Source organism: Acipenser ruthenus, chromosome 9, assembly GCF_902713425.1.
Source record: "Acipenser ruthenus chromosome 9, fAciRut3.2 maternal haplotype, whole genome shotgun sequence".
Lineage (NCBI taxonomy): Eukaryota > Metazoa > Chordata > Actinopteri > Acipenseriformes > Acipenseridae > Acipenser > Acipenser ruthenus.
Genome location: NC_081197.1, coordinates 15,329,169 through 15,349,472, shown reverse-complemented (window position 1 = coordinate 15,349,472; position 20,304 = coordinate 15,329,169). Strand labels below are relative to the sequence as shown.

At 36.7% G+C, this 20,304-nt stretch overlaps 1 protein-coding gene across 27 annotated transcripts in view; it reads right to left on the bottom strand.

Annotated features, from left to right (window-relative positions):
* LOC117405087 (neurobeachin) overlaps positions 1-20,304 on the bottom strand; it is a 349,257-nt gene that overhangs the window by 122,182 nt on the left and 206,771 nt on the right. For all 27 annotated transcript variants that reach the window (XM_059031199.1, XM_059031208.1, XM_059031201.1 and 24 more), the window contains 2 exons: positions 18,475-18,583; positions 13,562-13,728 (listed from right to left, as the gene is read on the bottom strand). In XM_059031199.1, coding sequence (XP_058887182.1) covers positions 13,562-13,728; positions 18,475-18,583 — 276 coding nt within the window. The remainder of the gene's footprint in view (positions 1-13,561; positions 13,729-18,474; positions 18,584-20,304) is intronic.

Below are 20,304 nucleotides of genomic sequence, written 5' to 3'. Positions count from 1 at the left end.
CATAACTGAAGTCCTGTTTAATAAAGACCACAATCTGAAATTGCCATGTTCATTCAAATTACACCTACTAGAACGGATTTATTAGTTGGTCTTCAGGATCGTGAAATAACTGTTTTCAGCAGCATTAATTGCTGGAAAGGAATAACACACGTTAAAAATCTATAGCCTGAATAACAGTTTCCACAGAAACTATTTATTTTTTTCCTTTACCACTAGTGTGTGTCTACAGTAGAAAATGTGTTTAATAAACTGTATGCTGGTATTGTAAGGAAAAGGTAGGATGTTGTGTCATTGTGCAGACAAAGCTAATTTCATCTTCTATCTCACCCTTTTTTTTCTTCCTCACCTGAACTCCACCTATAACTGCTTTCTTTCTTCCCTACACTTTAGCAAGCAATGGTTGGGTTTCCATGCAGCTTAGAAAGTCGTCACTCTCTCTCCACACTATAGTGCGTGTCTACAACATTGTACGACTTTAAGGGGTGTGTAAATCGTCTTCTCACACTAAAAAAACATACAATTGACCAAAAACTATTTTTTTTTTGCATGGAAATATCTGCAAGTCGTACCTTATTTTTACAAGACTTCAGCACTGAAAATCCCATTTGTGACGTAACCTTGCACAACTTTCTACTATTCGTAAAGGCTGTACCACCAAGCAATCCTTTATTATCTAAAAGCTGCTGGAAGTAGCCACGGGTAGGTTCTTTGACCAAATAGGAAAACATAAGCATACAGTAAAGAGGGGTTTAGATACCTCTTCATTCAGTATTCTTTTTATGTGCCACCATTTATTCAACATTTCAAAATTATTGCTATTTGCTGTATAGTTTGGTTACTTTATAAGCAACGTTATAAAAATATACTGAAGCTACTGCAAATAAAATAAAAAATGTGTTCATCCTTTTACACTTTTGTTATCTTCGTGTTTGGTGATCCGAAAGCCAATTGCTTTAAGCTTAGACCTTTCTGTACCTTAGCTATAAGATGCACTACACTGTACACTAGCCTTAAGTGGTATCTATCATGGGTACCTACCTAGAACAAGAAAGTCACGTTTGTACCCCTATGTATTAAATTAGCATAGCTGGGAATTCGCTGCCAGTGGCTTTATTATGGCTGCAGGCTATCGACACCACCAGGCTTTAGTGTCCACCCACTTCTAAAGTAAAATCTCTTAAACCTAATTCATTGAGGAAGATTTGTTTTAGAATGATGAAAACATGAAAAAGAAGAAAAAGCTGTTGGTTCCACTATTCTGTTCAAGAAGACAGCTTGAAGAAAGTCCACTGTCCCTGTGAAATTCGGATTTGGGTATTTATTATTATTAATAGTAGTCTTATTTAAATTCATCTTGGCATCTGCATCAAGGAGGATGCTAACAAGGACGGACATCAAACTGATTTTAAAGAAAAAAAAGGTTGAAAAAGGACTGTAAATTAAATATTTAAGAGCACCAAAAATGATGGTACAGAGCGCTTCATTTAGAGTCCACTGGTCGACAAAGGCCATCATGTCACCAGCAGACTCCGCATGGGTGTACTCCGAAATAACCAGGTTGTAAGTCAAAAGTACTACCGAAATAAGAGGGAGAAAAAGGGGAGACTAATTTCTCTTTTTCCATGAAAATTGCCCCAATGTTTCCTATTATCCCTGTGCTCTTAAAAACTGCCAAATCAACTGTTAAACTATTTTCAGATTTTCAGTGTGGCATAAAAGCCCTGTTGCACTACATCAGTACTCTAATTTATAGTGCTTAGCCTTGAGTGTTACTAGTCTGAATTATTAATCAATTGTACTTTTCGCTATTCAAACAGTTTCCTTCAACTGCAACATAAAATCATAGAGCCAGCAGCAACAGGCCACAAAGGACATGTGTCATCAACATATTTATCTTTACCTAAATATCAATTACACATTGACAAAAGGGTAACAACTGATAGTGGGCAAATTCACAAAAGGGGTTTTCCAAAATTTTTGGAACACGTCAATATCTTCCTAAAATACATATCTTCCTAAATACAAGACATTGCATTAGCTATTTGTACAGCTGTTTATTTGTATACATTTCTGCATTTTAAGGTAGTGACAGAAACCACTTCTGCCAAACCTGGTATTACAGCATGCCAAACCTCTCAGTCAAACTACTGAATTCATATGTTTAAACAAGGTCGTAAGAAAGAACTGCATTATCTTTCCTCTACCACTTGAAAAATCCAATAAAGTACCATTATATTCCTTTTAAAGGGTTCCATTACAGGATTCTACATTGTCAGACTAATCTCTGGATAACTATAATAAATGCCTATAATCAAAGAAGGAACTATTTAAAAAGGGAAAAGGGCTGTTTTTCATCAATGTCATTGTAGTTCTATGATCTTTCCAACATCCAGCTTTCTCCCAGAACACCACCTGAAGGGGGAAGGAAAGAACACTGTACCGCACTGTGACAGGGCGAGGGGCCTTGTACATAAAAGGGGGCAGGGTAAAGCCTTATTAAAGTATTGTTTTGTTTTTATTTTATGGTATTTAAAACAAAAATAAACCTTGTGCAGAAGGTGAGTTAATTGTTTCAATTGTTGCTAATCGGGAGATGGGCACCTACATAAAAGTCTGAAGCTGTCGGCGCTCTGGCTGGGTGTTCGGAAGAGGAGAACGAGAGCAGAGGAGATGAGAGAGAAAACAAAACTAAAATATAAATAGGAACACTGACAGCAACTGCAACTGCCCAGCCTGACCTATTGTTTTCATGATTATTTTGTTTAAACTTTTATTTTGCTCTGTGAGCAAGTGTTTCTGTTTGTTAAAACTGTTTATTTTATTTTTGTTGTTTAAAGAACATAAACAGTGCCTTTTGCACCGCAGCGCTTTCTTTGTTTTTGTCCCTGCATTCTGGTCTGACGTCACCACTACAGCCATCCCTGTCACACGCACCACAGCAGTATCTAAAGCAGCTGTTCCATTGTCCTAAATGGGAACTCTCTTTGCAGCACTAGAGAACATCTGAACATCGTTTGGCTTTCATAACATTGTTAGTAGTCACCGTAGCTGACGCCTGTGTAATATGTATTGCTGCACACTTCAGTTAAACACCATCACAATTGTTCAATATTTTATCTCATTGACTGTTCACAGAAAAGACCTACAGTTATCTTTTTGGAACATAAAGTCACCAAGTTTATTCCTACATTATAGTCCCTGTAAATTACTATGCACTTTTATCTGTTGCAAAAAATAAGGACTTGTATACACAAAGGAACATGCAACAATGTGGTATATCTCAAGTACCTAAATAGCGTCAGATCTAAATACTGCCACCCTCTAACTCCATATTATATCCAGCTGGTGTGTCTCCCTGGGGATCTAATGACCTCCAAATTAACATCACTAAATAATAAATAAATAAAAATACAGAAGAAAGCCAACTTCAGAGCAGCTTTTAAAATAAACTGCATTATGACCTTCAGATGGGATGGATAGTTTAAGTGCAGAGCAGTGATGTCACTTTTAGAACATCCCTCCAGTTCAGTAAAGCTTTAAAGGGGTTACATAGCCATGCATCTTACCTGTACAAAACATATCTCACATATGCAGTTTTTAAAGACCTACACTTCACAGCAAAATACATATTCAATACTGTTTCAATACTGGGTTAAATAAAGCTCTCACTCTGCATGCCTTCATTCAAGGTAGTGTGTTATACTAGCATCTCCTGGGTCATTTTACTACTGCAAGGGTCACTGGCTGCAAATCATATCAGTCATCAGGGACATCAGCTGGCTGGTTAATGACAGAAGGCATTGAAGGGGTGGAGAGAATTCTCCAGGTGAAATAAACACAACACTGCAAGTGTAACATACTACCTCAAAGAAAACCAATCAGTTTTAACACACACACAAACATTGTATATCTATCTATCTATCTATCTATCTGTATACACACACCCCCTTTATAACGCTATAGTAGGGAGCCATAGTTACAAGACCATTCTATTTGTGTTCTGCCTTATAATGAGTATAAAAGGGCTACTGTAATGGCATTATGGAGCAAATGGGAGCCACGACCCTACCGTGTTATAACCGATTCCACACTATAACAAGGTGTGTTATAATAGTGCTATATATATATATATATATATATATATATATATAGTATATATAATTATTTTTTGATGGTGAGATTTAGTTTGTTAGCTATAACCACTTTAACGAAGACAAGCAATGAAATATTCTGCAACACAGAGAAAAATGAGACACACATGCTGTAAAAATGTACTCCACCACAACTGAGAATAACATATTACCATACACTACAGGAACATCTGACACGTGCTGTGACCTATAAACACACTATAATGATTCAATTTAATTTTAATGCCTTCAGCCACAGATAGTCATCTTCACAAATAATTTCTCAAACCACATTTTACTTGTTATAGCAAATCTGTATCTAAAAAAAAAAAAAAAAAAAAAAGGCAAGCGTTCAACAAAAATGCTTTAATTTCCTAACTTAGACACAAACCAGTATTTATGTCTGATGAACAAACACTGATTTCTAGTATAACCGACCGAGGCCTGATAAAATGATGGGAAATGACTGCATGTGATCAGTATGGCTTTCATCTGCATTTTTTCAGACCAGGCATTGATTTCACCATTCAGCTGTGAACAACGAGAGGCCAGCTGTATCAATGCATTGGGGGGGGGCGGGGGAGATTAGGGTCAAAACACAGGCAGATAATGTAACTTCTTTAAAATGATCTGTCCTCACCAAGAACCTTAAAGAAAAAGTCTTTGTAGTATGTAACAATCAACAGAGAATGTCCAGAGTCTATGAAAACTTCCTAAAACCCTTACTTACGTAAAAGAAGAGAAGCATTAAAGAAAACAAACACATTTAATAGACTGCCTCCCAGGCAGTAAACAATGGCTTTGCCAAGTATTCCCATAAGTGTAAAAAGAAAAATGTATGACAGAATACTGAAAGGCAAGAATCCCATTGCGGAGCCACTCATGTTTATTTAGCTGGGCACAAGGAAAATGACCTTTATCCAAATCTTTCAGAGCTGTCTTAAAATGATCTAAAACATTTTGCCAGTTACAGTTTGGGCTCCTACCCCTGGGAAATGTTTACTATTTTGCCACTGTAGTTGTTTTACCATTTAGCTAATCTAAGGCCCTAAAGCCACATTGTACAATGATAATATAATACATGTTATATATAATATACATATATATACACACACACACACATAAATACATTGCTGCAACACAGACAACAATCCTTTAAATAACACTCCTTTCAAGACATAACGTTAGTCGAAAACATTTACATACATATTAGCCAGATTTTTGTGTAAAACTGGTGTGATGCCCCTTTATTTAGCCTCCTTTTATCTGATGTGTTAGTGGATTTTATTAGCTCAGCAATCAATTTGAAGGGGCCTGTGTCTCGATGGTTGATTGCAACCATGTTTAAATAAACCTCATCAAATATAAACCAGCTATACTTAATTGATGCCTAGTTCAATGCTGTGGCTTTAAATTGATGATTGTGTAAATTACCCCTTCTGCAGTTCTAATTAGTGCCAGGCAGAGAGGTTAAGGTTGCCCTTAGGGGGGAAAAACTTCTGTGGGTCAAGAGCAAATGATAGAAATACATAAAATGAAAAGGCCTTCTAACAATTATTAATTTAAATAGTAATCTTTCACAATTACAATAGGTTAGCCTTGTTTGTAAACAGAAGAGATCCACATCTCACAGATAAATGGCAGAAAGGAAAGTTTAAATTAAAAGGACCCTTCACAAGCCACAATAAAACCTTTACGGTCACTGGTTACCAGTTAATTTATGTTTCATTGTATTTGTTTTAACTAAAACTACATCATGTTTTCCACTACTTTAATGTTAGATATCTATATTTAACATGAACCTATATTTAACCATCCTATTGTTATCAATTAAAATTTGATGCAATTAAATAACAGATAAGACCCACACAATTCAACACTAGCATTAGACGTAACAATCATTTAACAGGAGATTGGAGGAAACATGCTCCAGAGGGGGTTAGGCTGGGTGACTGAAGGGTTCATTCCAGCACAGTGTTATTATCCTGGGCCAGATTGTTACCATTTATCATGGCTGAAAGATGACACTCGCTGTTAGTCAAGGGAAACGGCTACTTGAATGCTTCTATCCAGATCAATACTTGCCACATTTTTTCCAAAGCAAAAAGTAATTATACAACAGAAAACTTCACAATCAATACCCAGTCAGGTTAACTTAGGGCCTGCCACACAAATTTGAATGCATGGCTCTTTGTCAGCTGTCAACAAAACCTATATGACCACAGCTCTAAAACACAAGAAATGTGGTCTCTTTCTGACCACTTTTAAATGAACTATATGAGGTATAATACTATATAATTCAACAAACATTTAGTTTGTGTGTATGCCAATCCTTGCTGCACTTTCTAAAAGACATCTCCATTTTGTACATAGTAATTACATGTATACAAAATAAGAAGCCTTAGATCAATATCCATTTTGACAAAAATCTGGAAACACAAAACCTCAGTTGTTGAAGAAGCTGGTCCTGATTTACAGAACCTAAATAAAAATACTGTAAGAGAAGTCCCAAGAAATGAAACAGAATGGAAAAACATGCAAGCGTGCACACATATGTGAGTCTGCAATGACATACAGTGTGATGAGCTCTGTGCTCAGTCAAGTGGCTTCCAAGATAGAGCCTTTAAAGGTGTGGTAGACAACCCCAGACAAGCAAACTAGGTTATTTCTATACTTTTACTAATGTATACATTGTTATAATGTTCTTGAAACAACATGATATACATCTGTGTCACAGAAAACAAGGCACTTGCTTTAAGATATGTTTAATATTTAGAAGACAGCTGCATTTTGCAGATGAATAAATGAGTCTCAGATTCATTGAAATGCTCTTTCTAGCAACTCTTTCCTTGTGGCATTGCTGAACTTTATAACCCAATCTAAGAGGTCACCAGAGGTTAAAGGGCAAAGACAAATCGCTGCTTTAGTAAGAAAAAAAAAAAAAATATTCTGACATCCAATTTTCAAGTTGATTTATCAGTGGAAAGCTAAAATTGATAGTATGCCATTACTGGGTAGCTAGCTGTCAAAGAAAGCTGTTACAAAGCCCTTCATGTTGATTTAGCTGCATGGATCAATACTAACCTATACTGTTTCAATTTTACAAATATTGATTTTCTGATGCCAACATTTATCATCAGGCAAGCATAAGGTATGATCTAAGAAAATGCCATTTTGTTGGTTATTTCTTAATTGTTTAATGGCAGAATAATGCATTACATACAGCATATTATAACCTACTATTTACCGATTTCCTTATTTTTCCCTTCACATTTTTACAAGCAAAAACACATTCTGCTCAACTTCAGTGTTAATAATCTGCAGGTGCGACATGAAACTGTTTAAACACTGGTCTTGCAGTCCTGCTTTCAAAACTTAAAAACAAAAGAATCAGCCACAATACAAAAATAACAAAAACACATAATATAGACAGCTACTTCAAAATGCTTCAGGGCTTTATATTTTACAAGAGCAGCATAAATGGAAAAGTTAATGTAGCATTGAATAAGACTGAGCTGCTCAGCTGCAACAGTGCCTTGAGCTCATGAACACATTGCATCATTTTTCTTTTCCAGCAGGTTATCATTAAAATGTGAAGTTTTGTTGTATAATTTACAATGCACTGTGGCTCAATAACCTTTTGTTTCAATGCAAATTTAATTCCGCTCAGATGTTTTCTATAAATATTTGAATAAGTAAATTTGGTAACTGAATTAAATCAAATATGTGTTTTGGGTGGATCTGTTTTGCCTGCTATTTTAGAAGTGACCACTTTTATAATAGAACTGTAAAGCTCCTTTTCAAAGAATACGATCAATGCATCTAAAATCAAGAAAGTGATTTTTTAAAACTACTCCTTATGTCCTTATACATCAGAATTCCCAGTTACAGAATGTAGTTCTAGCATAATATTTAGTATTATAAAAAATATTTTTGAGACTGTAAAATCTAAGCACCAGTAATACGCAAGATTAATTGAAATATTCCTCTTTGAATCTGGTTTGATAGAACCCATTGTATCTGGAATACAATGCAGTGGCAGTTGGTATTACATTACTGGAGTCTTTTACATGCATGATTTCTGAAGTCCTTTGGTGGTTAAGCCTAAAGGGTGATGCATATTTTTGATCAGCCATCTTGACTATTTTGAACAACAGTGAGGGTAGCTATATATATTTATATTAAACTGTAGTAAAATAGGTTTGCAAATTAAAATGCACAGTATTCACTGAATGTGCTTATTGTTAGACATGAAGGTTCTACTCAGATTTTTGCACAAAGTATTCTCTGTTAGATTACATTAATATTGAAATGCTTTTGTGAAACTAGGTTATTCATATATTCCTTTAACATTAATGCATTTTGTACTCATGCACCACATTTGCAAGTCTCTGACAAGCCTTTCAGATGAAATTAACCTACTAACTCTAAACTCTTTCTTCTCTTATGTACTTTTGTGTCTGCATAAACATACAACGTCCACCCCAGAGCAACCCTTTTCATGTTAAATTACACATAATTTTTATTCCATGAGATAATCATGGCCTCAGAATTAAGCTGCACTCTGGGATAAGGAAATGGTATTGTCCATTGACAGCCCAGTAGCCAGCATTCCTGCAACTGAAACAATTGGGAAGGTCTCTTTGGTTCATCTACATTATTTAGGCTCCCAGGCGGAATTTACAGGAAAACTGCAATGTCAAGGTCATATGATTGACAGAGTAGAGATGACAGAAAAACAAGCATTTTCCATACTGTATATACAAAAACTGCTACCTAAGAAGCCACACATAAACAGTATTCTCTCTCTGACTGATGGGTTCAGGATAAGGCAGAAAGGAAACAGGAATTTACAGCCCAGTGTTATTACTGACTGGAAAATCAATTACATGGCAACTACAATTTTCATAAGGCACTAAAAGACCCCCAAAGGTTTGCAGCATATTTAGTAAAACCGGGCAGAATAAGAGGCAGGGCTGTACCAAGGTGGGTGCGAGCAGTGCGGCCGCACAGGGAGCCAACCTAAGGAGGGCTGCCGATTGATTGGCTGATGAATAATAAGTAAAACAAATGTGTGCAATAATGATTCAAAACAAAAATTACGAAATTAAAGCACTTTATTATTTGTCAGGCAATTGTCTCCCCCTCAAGTCAGCATCCGACCTGAGGGGGGAGCCAATTGGCTGACGAATAATAAGGCCAAATAAAAAAAAATTGTGGTTCGGGTTACTCGACCGACCCCATTTTTTTTCCACCCGACGCTAAATATTTTTTGCTGGTAACGGGCTACACTTTTCGCTATCAATCTGAAAAACTGACCACTGTGAAGCCGCAGAGCAAACAAGAACTTCAGTTCATATAAAATATTGGGGTCTGAACAGCACGGCTGCAGCGTATCGCCAAATAGTTGCTTTGCACTATTGTTTGAAAAATGCGACCACATAACAGAAAAAAGAATTACAACCAGTGTCAGCATAAGGGATGAAACGCCATTTTTCACACTCTATCTTCATTGTTATTTATCTTGAATAGTAGCCTATTTTATTTCTTTTAATGCTCCTGACGCATTTTTTTCTTGTACTGTGTCTGCGTGTGCTCTCTGGCTAAACAGTAGCCTACTGAAACTGACAAGCGGCATCGGGGACAGAAACTGACCAGCGGCATCGGGAGCAGAAACTGACAAGCGGCATCGGGAGCAGAAACTGACAAGCGGCATCGGGAGCAGAAACTGACAAGCGGCATCGGGAGCAGAAACTGACCAGCGGCATCGGGAGCAGAAACAGACCAGCGGCATCGGGAGCAGAAACAGACAAGCGGCATCGGGAGCAGAAACTGACAAGCGGCATCGGGAGCAGAAACTGACAAGCGGCATCGGGAGCAGAAACAGACCAGCGGCATCGGGAGCAGAAACTGACAAGCGGCATCGGGAGCAGAAACTGACAAGCGGCATCGGGAGCAGAAACAGACCAGCGGCATCGGGAGCAGAAACTGACAAGCGGCATCGGGAGCAGAAACTGACAAGCGGCATCGGGAGCAGAAACTGACAAGCGGCATCGGGAGCAGAAACTGACAAGCGGCATCGGGAGCAGAAACTGACCAGCGGCATCGGGAGCAGAAACTGACAAGCGGCATCGGGAGCAGAAACTGACCAGCGGCATCGGGAGCAGAAACTGACCAGCGGCATCGGGAGCAGAAACTGACAAGCGGCATCGGGAGCAGAAACTGACAAGCGGCATCGGGAACAGAAACTGACCAGCGGCATCGGGAGCAGAAACTGACCAGCGGCATCGGGAGCAGAAACCGACAAGCGGCATCGGGAGCAGAAACTGACAAGCGGCATCGGGAACAGAAACTGACCAGCGGCATCGGGAACAGAAACTGACAAGCGGCATCGGGAGCAGAAACTGACAAGCGGCATCGGGAGCAGAAACTGACCAGCGGCATCGGGAACAGAAACTGACCAGCGGCATCGGGAGCAGAAACTGACAAGCGGCATCGGGAACAGAAACTGACAAGCGGCATCGAGAACAGAAACTGACAAGCGGCATCGGGAGCAGAAACTGACCAGCGGCATCGGGAGCAGAAACTGACATGGCAACTGTTTTTTAATGGGTTGCATTTTAATTTTTTAAAAGAATGTTCTCACATAACATGAGTTGGTTAAGTTATGACATTTCTAAAATAAACAAAGTAAAAATTAGTACAATAGCTGACCCTGTTTTTTTCCTTCCAAAACTGACAAAATAAACTAATTATCCCACAACTTGATGAAAAACAGCACACAGCAGGCACTGCCTCCCTCATCGATCCTGCGTTCCGAGCAAGACCTCTCGATTTGCTGAAAATAATTGTGAAAGCTTATAATACAAAGCGAAAGTCAGTGTTTACAAATACACAACACACCTGTTTTTACTAGGCTATAATATAAAGCCTTCTGTTCTTAATTTTATTGCATACATTTTGTCGTGTTAATTTTTTATTTGTGACCTGCTGTGTCTGATTTTAATGTATTTTTTCTTGCTTGCATTTTATTGCTTGTTTCTTATTTCTGTGATCTGTGATGTCTTTATATGTTTTATTGTAAGAGCTTTGGGATACTATATTGTATATTGTAATATTGTCCATATGAAAGAGTTCCTTTGCTATATTGCATTGTGACTGACTGTGCTGTGTCAAAGGACAGTGTGTCATTTTGAGAGATGTCCTGCAGTGTTGATACCAAGCATTTTCAATTTTGTGGACGGAATATCCTCCAGTTTTAAATAATCATTGTGTAATCCTAAACATTTTTAAACCAGACATTTAGTGTATGTAAAATAGCTTTTTTTTTTTTTTGGGGGGGGGGGGGGGCGGACGGGGGACCAGTTAGGAGTGAATAGTCCAAATGGTTTCATGTGGGTACATCCAGCATTAACATTTTTGAAAATCCACTATTGCACCGAATATAGCCTTGCAGCCAAATAATATTTCCCAAGAACATGCATGGATAGCCCTCCTAGTTTAGAGAGTGAGTCCTTTCCTTTATTCTGGGCTGGGAACCGTCCAGAGAAAATCTACCCAACAAAGAGATTGGTAGTATTTTCCAGTTCAGCGCCTTCTACTATAAATTGTAATTATTATATTGATTATTGGTAACCTAAAACATAGTTCCAATCTTCACATAATATAATTCTTTACATGCAAATAAACATTTTCCCATCCAACTAACAGTATGATTTTTCAAGCGGGCAGGTAATTTATTTGCAAGTTCACTAACAATCCAACATAATTTTTTTTCTCTTATTGTATTACTTGTATTGTAACACTTGAATGTATTTGCTTGCGATTGTAAGTCGCCCTGGATAAGGGCGTCTGCTAAGAAATAAATAATAATAATAATAATAATAATAATAATAATAATTTCAGAAAGCTGAAATTGATTAAAAATGATCTCCGAACCTCCATGGTCCAAGCACACTTGTCCAATCTAGCCATTATATCCATTGAATTTGCATTGCCCAACTCTCTGAACTATGACCATGTCATCAATGACTTTGCATCACCGAAGGCAAGAAAAGTACATTTGTAGGTTCTAGTTCTTTAAGACTATGATTTAATACCCTTCTTAAGATAAAAATAACAACATTTGGACCCAACATACAAACTGATTGATTCCGAGTTACTGTGGGGCTGCCAAGGAGCACCTAGTGAACAGTACGAGTTTGAAAAGTTTGGATTATTTGACATTGAGATCTGACCATCAAGACATTTCTACTTGAGACCTTACCACAGGCAAAACAAAGATAATAGTGCAACAGTAACATTTAACATTTAAAGAACCGTTTCACCCAGAAGATGAACTGCCCATAAATACAATCTTGTCAGCATGTTTTTCAAGATGACAAATGAAATTCACCTTCCCTTTCATACAAGTCAGGGTTGTACTGCAGAAGTGCTCCATTTAAAACACTAAAAGCAAATATAGAACACGTACAGTTTTTCATTTTGCCTTCCTTTCTGGGCTTAACTAAAAATGTGAGAGCATTAATTCAGAAATGTGGCTGATAACTTCTTATGTTCAATATGAAGAAAATTACCATTATAAATGTACTTTTTATGCAAAAAATGTAATGTAGTTATCTTATTGCTTGATAAGACTGAGAAATATGAAATTATCTATTCCATTCTTTATGATATACCAGACCTTAACTGGGAAAGCATATAGAGTATGGATTCAGTTTCTCTAAATTGGCAGATCTAAATACCACTGTAAAAACAGGACGTTCCCTAGAGTTTAACAGATTTTTATAGACAGAAATACACTAAACAGTTGTTTTAGTCTTCTGGTCTTTAGGCTTATTGAATAGACCCCAAATGGTATAGCCTGTTTCAAAAGCAAAGCTTGTCTTATTTTAATCAGTACATTTACAGAACCTTTCAGTAACATAATGATATGTGCCAGCAATGGAGCCAGTTAAACAGTCCTGGTAGTGGATTACCATGAGATACAAAGATCCCAAGAGGCTGTTGGTGTATCCCTCTTGGCATGTGGTTATTACATGGTTTTATATGTATATACAGTACCTGAGAGGAATATATATATATATATATATATATACACACACACACACACACACACACACATATATATATACATATGAAATAATTTTTAAAAATACACTTTTTAAACAAATGTTTGCATGTAGTTTTTTTTTTTTTTTATAAAAGTTAGCAGGGTTCCCTGTAATACAAAAAAATATATATACAAAATGATACCTGTTCAACAAAAAGTAGTGAATCGACATGTTGCACAATACAGTAATAGGATTTACTGATTTGAAACATGACCTTTTTGCAAACCAAGAAAATGTGATTACATTTAATGACTATGAGCAGAAGCCTCACACTGAATACATGTTCAATTTCCAAACAGGTACCAATTTGGCCCCTACCTTTGAGAGAGGGTTCCCCAGGCTCCATGTTTGTTTGTCAAGATATTTAGGATTTTCTGTTTCAGCTGATTGGCGGTCACATGATCCCTGTGTTTGGCAGCGCTGATAAGATGGTCACACATCTTCTCCTCTTCCCTCCTGTCAGCAGCATACTGGGCACAATTGGACTGTCAAGGAGAGAAATACATATTATACAAGTCCATGCTTTACTGTAAAAGTAACTGCATTTAGTGTGTTCGTTGACCAAAACGACTTTCTTTGTCTTGATTAAATTGGATAGAGCAAAGAGAAATGTTTGATCTGTCAACCTTAACTTTGGCAAGGACCCTGCTGTAAACATCTCTGCTATTCAGTAAACTGGCGACAATTTGATATTTAGACTCTTTTAAAGTGAATTTTCAAAAAGTTCTAAATTAGACACCATACATAGCGATAAAGGGCATAGTACACTGTGCAATTAGCAGTCATTAAAACTGGAATTAAATGGACATAATGAAATTAGCTAAAATAATTGCTTGCAAATAAAAAGGGGTTTACAGTATAACATGTTATAGATAGGTGTATTATTAATAACATAGAAAGCCTGTGCTAAACTGCATCATAAATGAGTAAGTAAGAAGTAATCATAATCAAACAAATACACATCCATGCTCAAGGGGGTATTTAGTGCACTCAAATATTTCATGAAAATGGTTTTTGCTTAAATTGGAATTTGGATTTGTCATAACCATCCCATTAAAAAGTAATCTGCTTAATGACACCAATTTATTAACCACTGGTATACTGTAATTGTCTGAAAATGCACCCCATTTTTTATACAATGCATTCATTGCATTATAACTATAATTTGTATATTTAAAAATGTGTAGTAAGCTATACTTTTAAGTATAAATCTATTTTTGCTTTAATTCCACGTAGATAGAAACATTCTAAGGTTTATTTATCCAGAGAAAAGTCCTTGATAAATGAGACTTTAACATCTCACATGAAAATTTGGCTGCTGACATTCCAAAGCCATACAGTTCAAACAGTACAACCAATGGTTCAGGCCTCATTTCATTCCATGCATTTATATGAAAGCGTGTGTGGGTCACCAGCTTAAAAACCAGGGTTGAGCGTAGCTGCACTGGACCTCAGCTATGAGCGGTTCACGTATGAGAAGGCTTTGCGTTTGAAATGTAAAGGTGCACAGCATGATTATTGTTTACATACCAAGGTGTATAAAACATACAAGTAGGCAGTTTTATTTTACTTTTTTTTGTGTTGTTTTCCTTTACAGAAAAAATAAAACATTCAAGCAGCAGCATATTATTAAATAAGTAAATATATATATATATAAATCAACTATAACATCATTTAAAAAGGGATTTGTATAATTTACTATATAGAAAAGGGATTGCTTTCCTGTACTTGGTTCAAGACTAAAATGGAATTTGATTAAATTGTTTTAGGCTAATGTTTTGGAAGGTTATTATTCCATGTAGCTTATTTAAAGGCTTGCACACGATAATACCAGCCTAAGAGTAATCTTGCATGGCACATTCTACTTTATCTTTTGGCTTTTTGTAAAGCCTTTGGGGAATATTGCTAATATTCAAAATCTAATTTGCTAACAGAAGCTGAAAGTTAATTGAATTTCCTGGTTTATATTTGAATTCTGTCAGATATTATACATCAATGTATTCTTCAAAAGGCAGATAACTCAATCTTTAGTTGTCATCTTGGGTTACCATGTGATGCACTGATAAATATCAAATGTTATTTATCTTTTAAATCGTATGAAGCTTCACCCTGACACCCAACTTAATTATAAATACATCTAATCTGACTCCCAAATCTCCAATCTAAGGCTTTGTAATAAAGCAATAGCAATCTCATATAAAAAGTGTCTGCTGTCTGCCCTGACAAACTGAAGTAAAGGTTATATATATTTCCTTGTGACATCCCCATATCTCGGTGTCTAATAGTTTATCTGTGGGGTCAAGGATCACAACTAGTACATCAAGCTGATGGTTTAAGAAGGCTGCTTCACCAAGATAAGAACATCATCAAACCACAGACAGACGCTCCTGCTTTCAGTTTCAAGAAACTTGCAGGTAGTCTGAACAGTGGCAAGGTTAAAAGTGTCATTGTTTAATTCCGTAATGGGACTATTACTGTAATAAACCAACTCTAAAGTAAGTGATTAAAGAGGATAAGTACATGTATGGCAGTATCTAGCTCATTCTGTTGCTGTAAGACAGCAAGTTGCTACCTATATTTCTTTAGAGCTATAGATATGTCAGTTGTGCTTGTTTTATTTCCAGACGAAGACTGTCTTATTGCACAAGGATTTATAAACCTTATATGGCTTTTTGGTTACTTAAGTCCTCAGCAAAAACTCTACATTGAGTGATGACTTGCTGACTGTGTCTCTGGAGACTTATTAAAGTCTTGTAATCTAGGACACAACAGTTAATAAAATAACCTGCATCATTTGAAAAAAAAAAGTATCTGTTCTTAAATCTGGGCCCGCTCACCCCTGTTATTAAATACTGTATCTTGTCATTTTGGTTCTGAAATGTCATTTTGGAATTTCTTCTTCCCCAGAATAGGGTGTCCCAGGCTGCTGACGATATTTTTGATTCTATATCTGGGTACTTTAAAATACCTGCTTGTTTTGTACTGTACGAATTTTACACATAATAATACTGCCAACAAGAAAGAACAAGGAAGATGATTTGAAACCTTATTTACTCATAGCATGCATTGACACTGTTTTAAATCCTCTTTTTTCATTATTATTCCTGTTTGTTATTTAAATTATCGTAGCTTACATTGTTTTTTGGATACCTTTTTGGATGAAAGGTGATTTTAGAGCTGTGCAATGTGAGAAAATACATGTACACATTTGTTCACTCAGACTAGAGAAACAGTAGATACTATCAATTAAGATACAACAAAGTGTGCTATTCAATTCTCTGCCAGAGAAGCAATATTACACACGTTTGAAATACAATACTTAGAAGTTAACAAAAAACAATAAGCAGGACACAGAACAGTATTAGTGTTCTGTGTCACGGAGAAGAAAGCAAAACGTTTAATAAAGCAAATGGAAAATGCAATGTTGATTTGTTTAATTAACACTTTGTCAAAAAAAGAGCATTCGATAAAATATATGTATATATCAATCTATACAAATGTTTTATAACATTTATAACATACATATATATTATACAGTAATCCGTCGCATATCAGACTGCGCTGGGACCAGAGTAAGGGCAGATATGTAAAAAGTTGGATGAATGAATCCTGTTAAATACCATTATACACAGCTGTAACAATTACTATATACACACAATTATTGTTTTGAGATTCAGTTTTTATTAGGGAGCTCCCCTAAATCTGTTGTTTAGAAAGATACAGGGTATTAATGCTTGTGACAGAGTAGCTGTCTGGCGTGTGGGTGCGTGCATTCGCTGCTGAGTGACAGGCAAGAGATCGAGACAGAGGTTGAAGTTGATATGCTCCCTGCAGGCGTACATGATTTATTTACATATCAAGTCAACACACTGAACAGTTCACGTGACACTACCAGCAATGGCAGCGCAAGGAGCACACTTTGGTAGGATCGACAATCACTGAAGTAATCTGTTCAATAATAAACTAACGTTGCTGAAAAGGTTGAACATGGTGGATAAACGGTTAAGGCAGATACGCGACGAATTATATATATACACACACACACACACTGCTGTGCAAGAGTCTTAGACATGTTGCATTTTTCTACTCTGATGCATTATGAGCATCAACCATTTACTCAAAGCTTCCACTAATGTTTTCTACTATTATAACAACCTTGACTTGCATAAAGAAGGAAAAACATTGCGTGAAATAGCCCTCATCACTCGATTTTCATGGTGTGGTATCTGAAACATAATCAACAAGTACAGAGAAACATCAAAAAGCTGTCTAACAGGGATGAGTGATACTTGAAGATAATATCCTTAAGGAATAGAAAGAAGACAAGGTGTGTTATCTGAAGCACAATCAACAAGTACAGAGAAACATCATCTGTAATTGACAAACCATCCATCAACAGTCCAAAGCACCTTTGACCATTGTTCCACAGTCCAATTTCTGTGTTCTTCTGCATATTTTAGCCTTTTAGTCATGTTCCCCTTTCTTCTTACTGTAAGACATCCTTTAAGTCCTGATTTCAAGAGTGACCTTCGTACTATTGCTTTAATGGACAACGACACCTGCTCCTTCTGCCAGTTCTGTTGTCAATTCGACGCTCATCTTCTTTCTATTCCTTAAGGACATTATCTTCAAGTATCGCTCATCCCTGTTAGACAGCTTTTTGATGTTTCTCTGTACTTGTTGATTATGTTTCGGATACCACACCTTGAAAATCGAGTGATGAGAGCTATTTCACTCAATGTTTTTCCTTCTTTATGCAAGTCAAGGTTGTTATAATAGTAGAAAACACTAGTGGATGCTTTGAGTAAATTGTTGATGCTCATAATGCATCAGAGTAGAAAAATGCAACATGTCTAAGACTTTTGCACAGCAGTGTGTGTGTATATATATATACACACACACACACACACTACATACATGCATACATACATATTTATAAAACATTTGGTGTAATTGTCTCCAGTTATAAAACACTTTATTTTAGTTCTACGTGCTTGCTTTGATGAAAGCATTTCATGAAGTCTATAAAGGTTTTATGGACCCTTGTGGGGGTAATGCCAAAGTGTTCTTTGCCTGTGCCTGACATTTATCAAAGCTTTGAACGAGTCAAATCCACTCCCTGACATGCCATATGTTCCTTAACAGTACCAGTCATTTGGATTTACATTCTGGGTGACTGGTGACTGAAAACAGAAGAGTTGTTAAAGTAACGGTGACAGGAACCAGCTTACCTCGAACTCAGCGTGCTTGTGAACATCTTCAGCCCTCTGTCTGTTCAGAATGAACTCAGCCTCATTGGCAACACGGACTATGTGGTCCTTCATGGCATGACACAGCAGTCTTATAAAAAAGAAATATAATAATAATATTTATAATATACCACTGCCACGCAATGTTTCAAAACATCATACATTCTAGTTTTGCTCTGGGTAGAAACACACAGAAATGCTTTTGCACAAACATATCCACCCTGTTTTTTCTTTCCTTGAAAAATAAACCAATAAATAAATGTGGTGCTGCTGGCATTGTTAATACATTTTACACAGAGGGCACATGGAAAAGCAATGTATTGAAGTATTGTATATAAAAAAGGATGTTTAGGAAAATACATCAATACATACATTTAGAAAAACCTGTCCTTTAGAAAACACCTTGTTTCTTTCAATACTGTTTTTCAACATTCTTAATTATAATTATATATCACATTTTCACTAATAATAGGTAGCCCATGACTGTATATGAAATGTACTGGCATTGATTACAGTGATTGTGTATATGTACTGACAGAAAGCTAAACAAGGTCAATACTTCATACTGAAGAAGATATGGAGAGCTTTTAGTATCACCTTGGAAACTTTTTAAGGGGAGAAAAAGAAGCCACCAGCCTCTGAAGAGGAATTGATCTGACGATGCCAGGTTAGCAGGGTGGACCGTGACAAAGCCACGCCCCCCCCCACAAGGGGACTGCCTGCATTAAGGTGGAAGTTAGGGAGGTGGGTATGGTCACAGCTGGATTGCGATGGCAACGCCCAGGTAAATTTATCTGAGATGTATATAGCATACAAGGAAGTGATCTAAAGAGGCAATTATTGAATAATCCTAAAAGGGAGAGCAATCATTCAATAGTCCCTCCCCTGAATTTCAGCCTAAGCTTCTAAAATGTGTTGTCTGCATTTACAATGTCTTTTTACCAGTACAAAGGACTACATTCAAGACACAGTGTCTGGGGTAAAAATAAGACAGCCCAGTCTATACAAAGCAGTGTGTTTGATTAGGTCTCCATAGCACTTTTCACAGGGTCACAAAACAGTACCCTTTACTGCATGTTGCAAGCACTTAATTATTTGTAATCATTTTTACACAATGTTTTGATTTATTTGACAATAATAAAGCCTAGTGGAAAACCCAAGTGCATCCATATGTGCCATGAATAGCCACTCAACAAACAGCATTTGTTTTTATTATATAAAATGTATATGGCTTTGTGTCTGCCCTGTTCTAACAATTAAGAAACAAATGAGCATCATTAGGGCCAGTAAAGGCAAATGGCTAACGATTTTCTACTATCCCCAAGTGACCAAATCACTGAAAGCTTAAAAGCTGGCAAAAATATGATAACCGTCTTCCTTTTAAACTAAAAAAAAAAATAAAAAAATAGTTCTTACTTGGCTAATTCAGAACATTCCCTTTTTCCACAACCGATATTTCAATTTCAATTTCTAATGATTTAAAATGCAACTGCTATTGTGTAGAGATTATATGCAATTTTGCACATCGTTAACCCTGCTTTGTTTTAATTACAGTGGAGCTTTGTTGTTTCATGCAAACGATCCTGTATATAATTTCAGCCTGTCCCAGTGAGCGCTTTAATCCAGCAGCACATTCATCAACTGCTTATGTCCTGTAAATTGTTGACAACCACAGAATTACATTTTGAGTCCTGGATAAATTAGTTTCGTTCACCTTCATAGCGCTGCTTTAGCAAGGGCCAATTTCACTACGATCCGCCATATTCTATTCAGCTGCAATTACAGACTTAACCAACACCATCAACTGTAAAC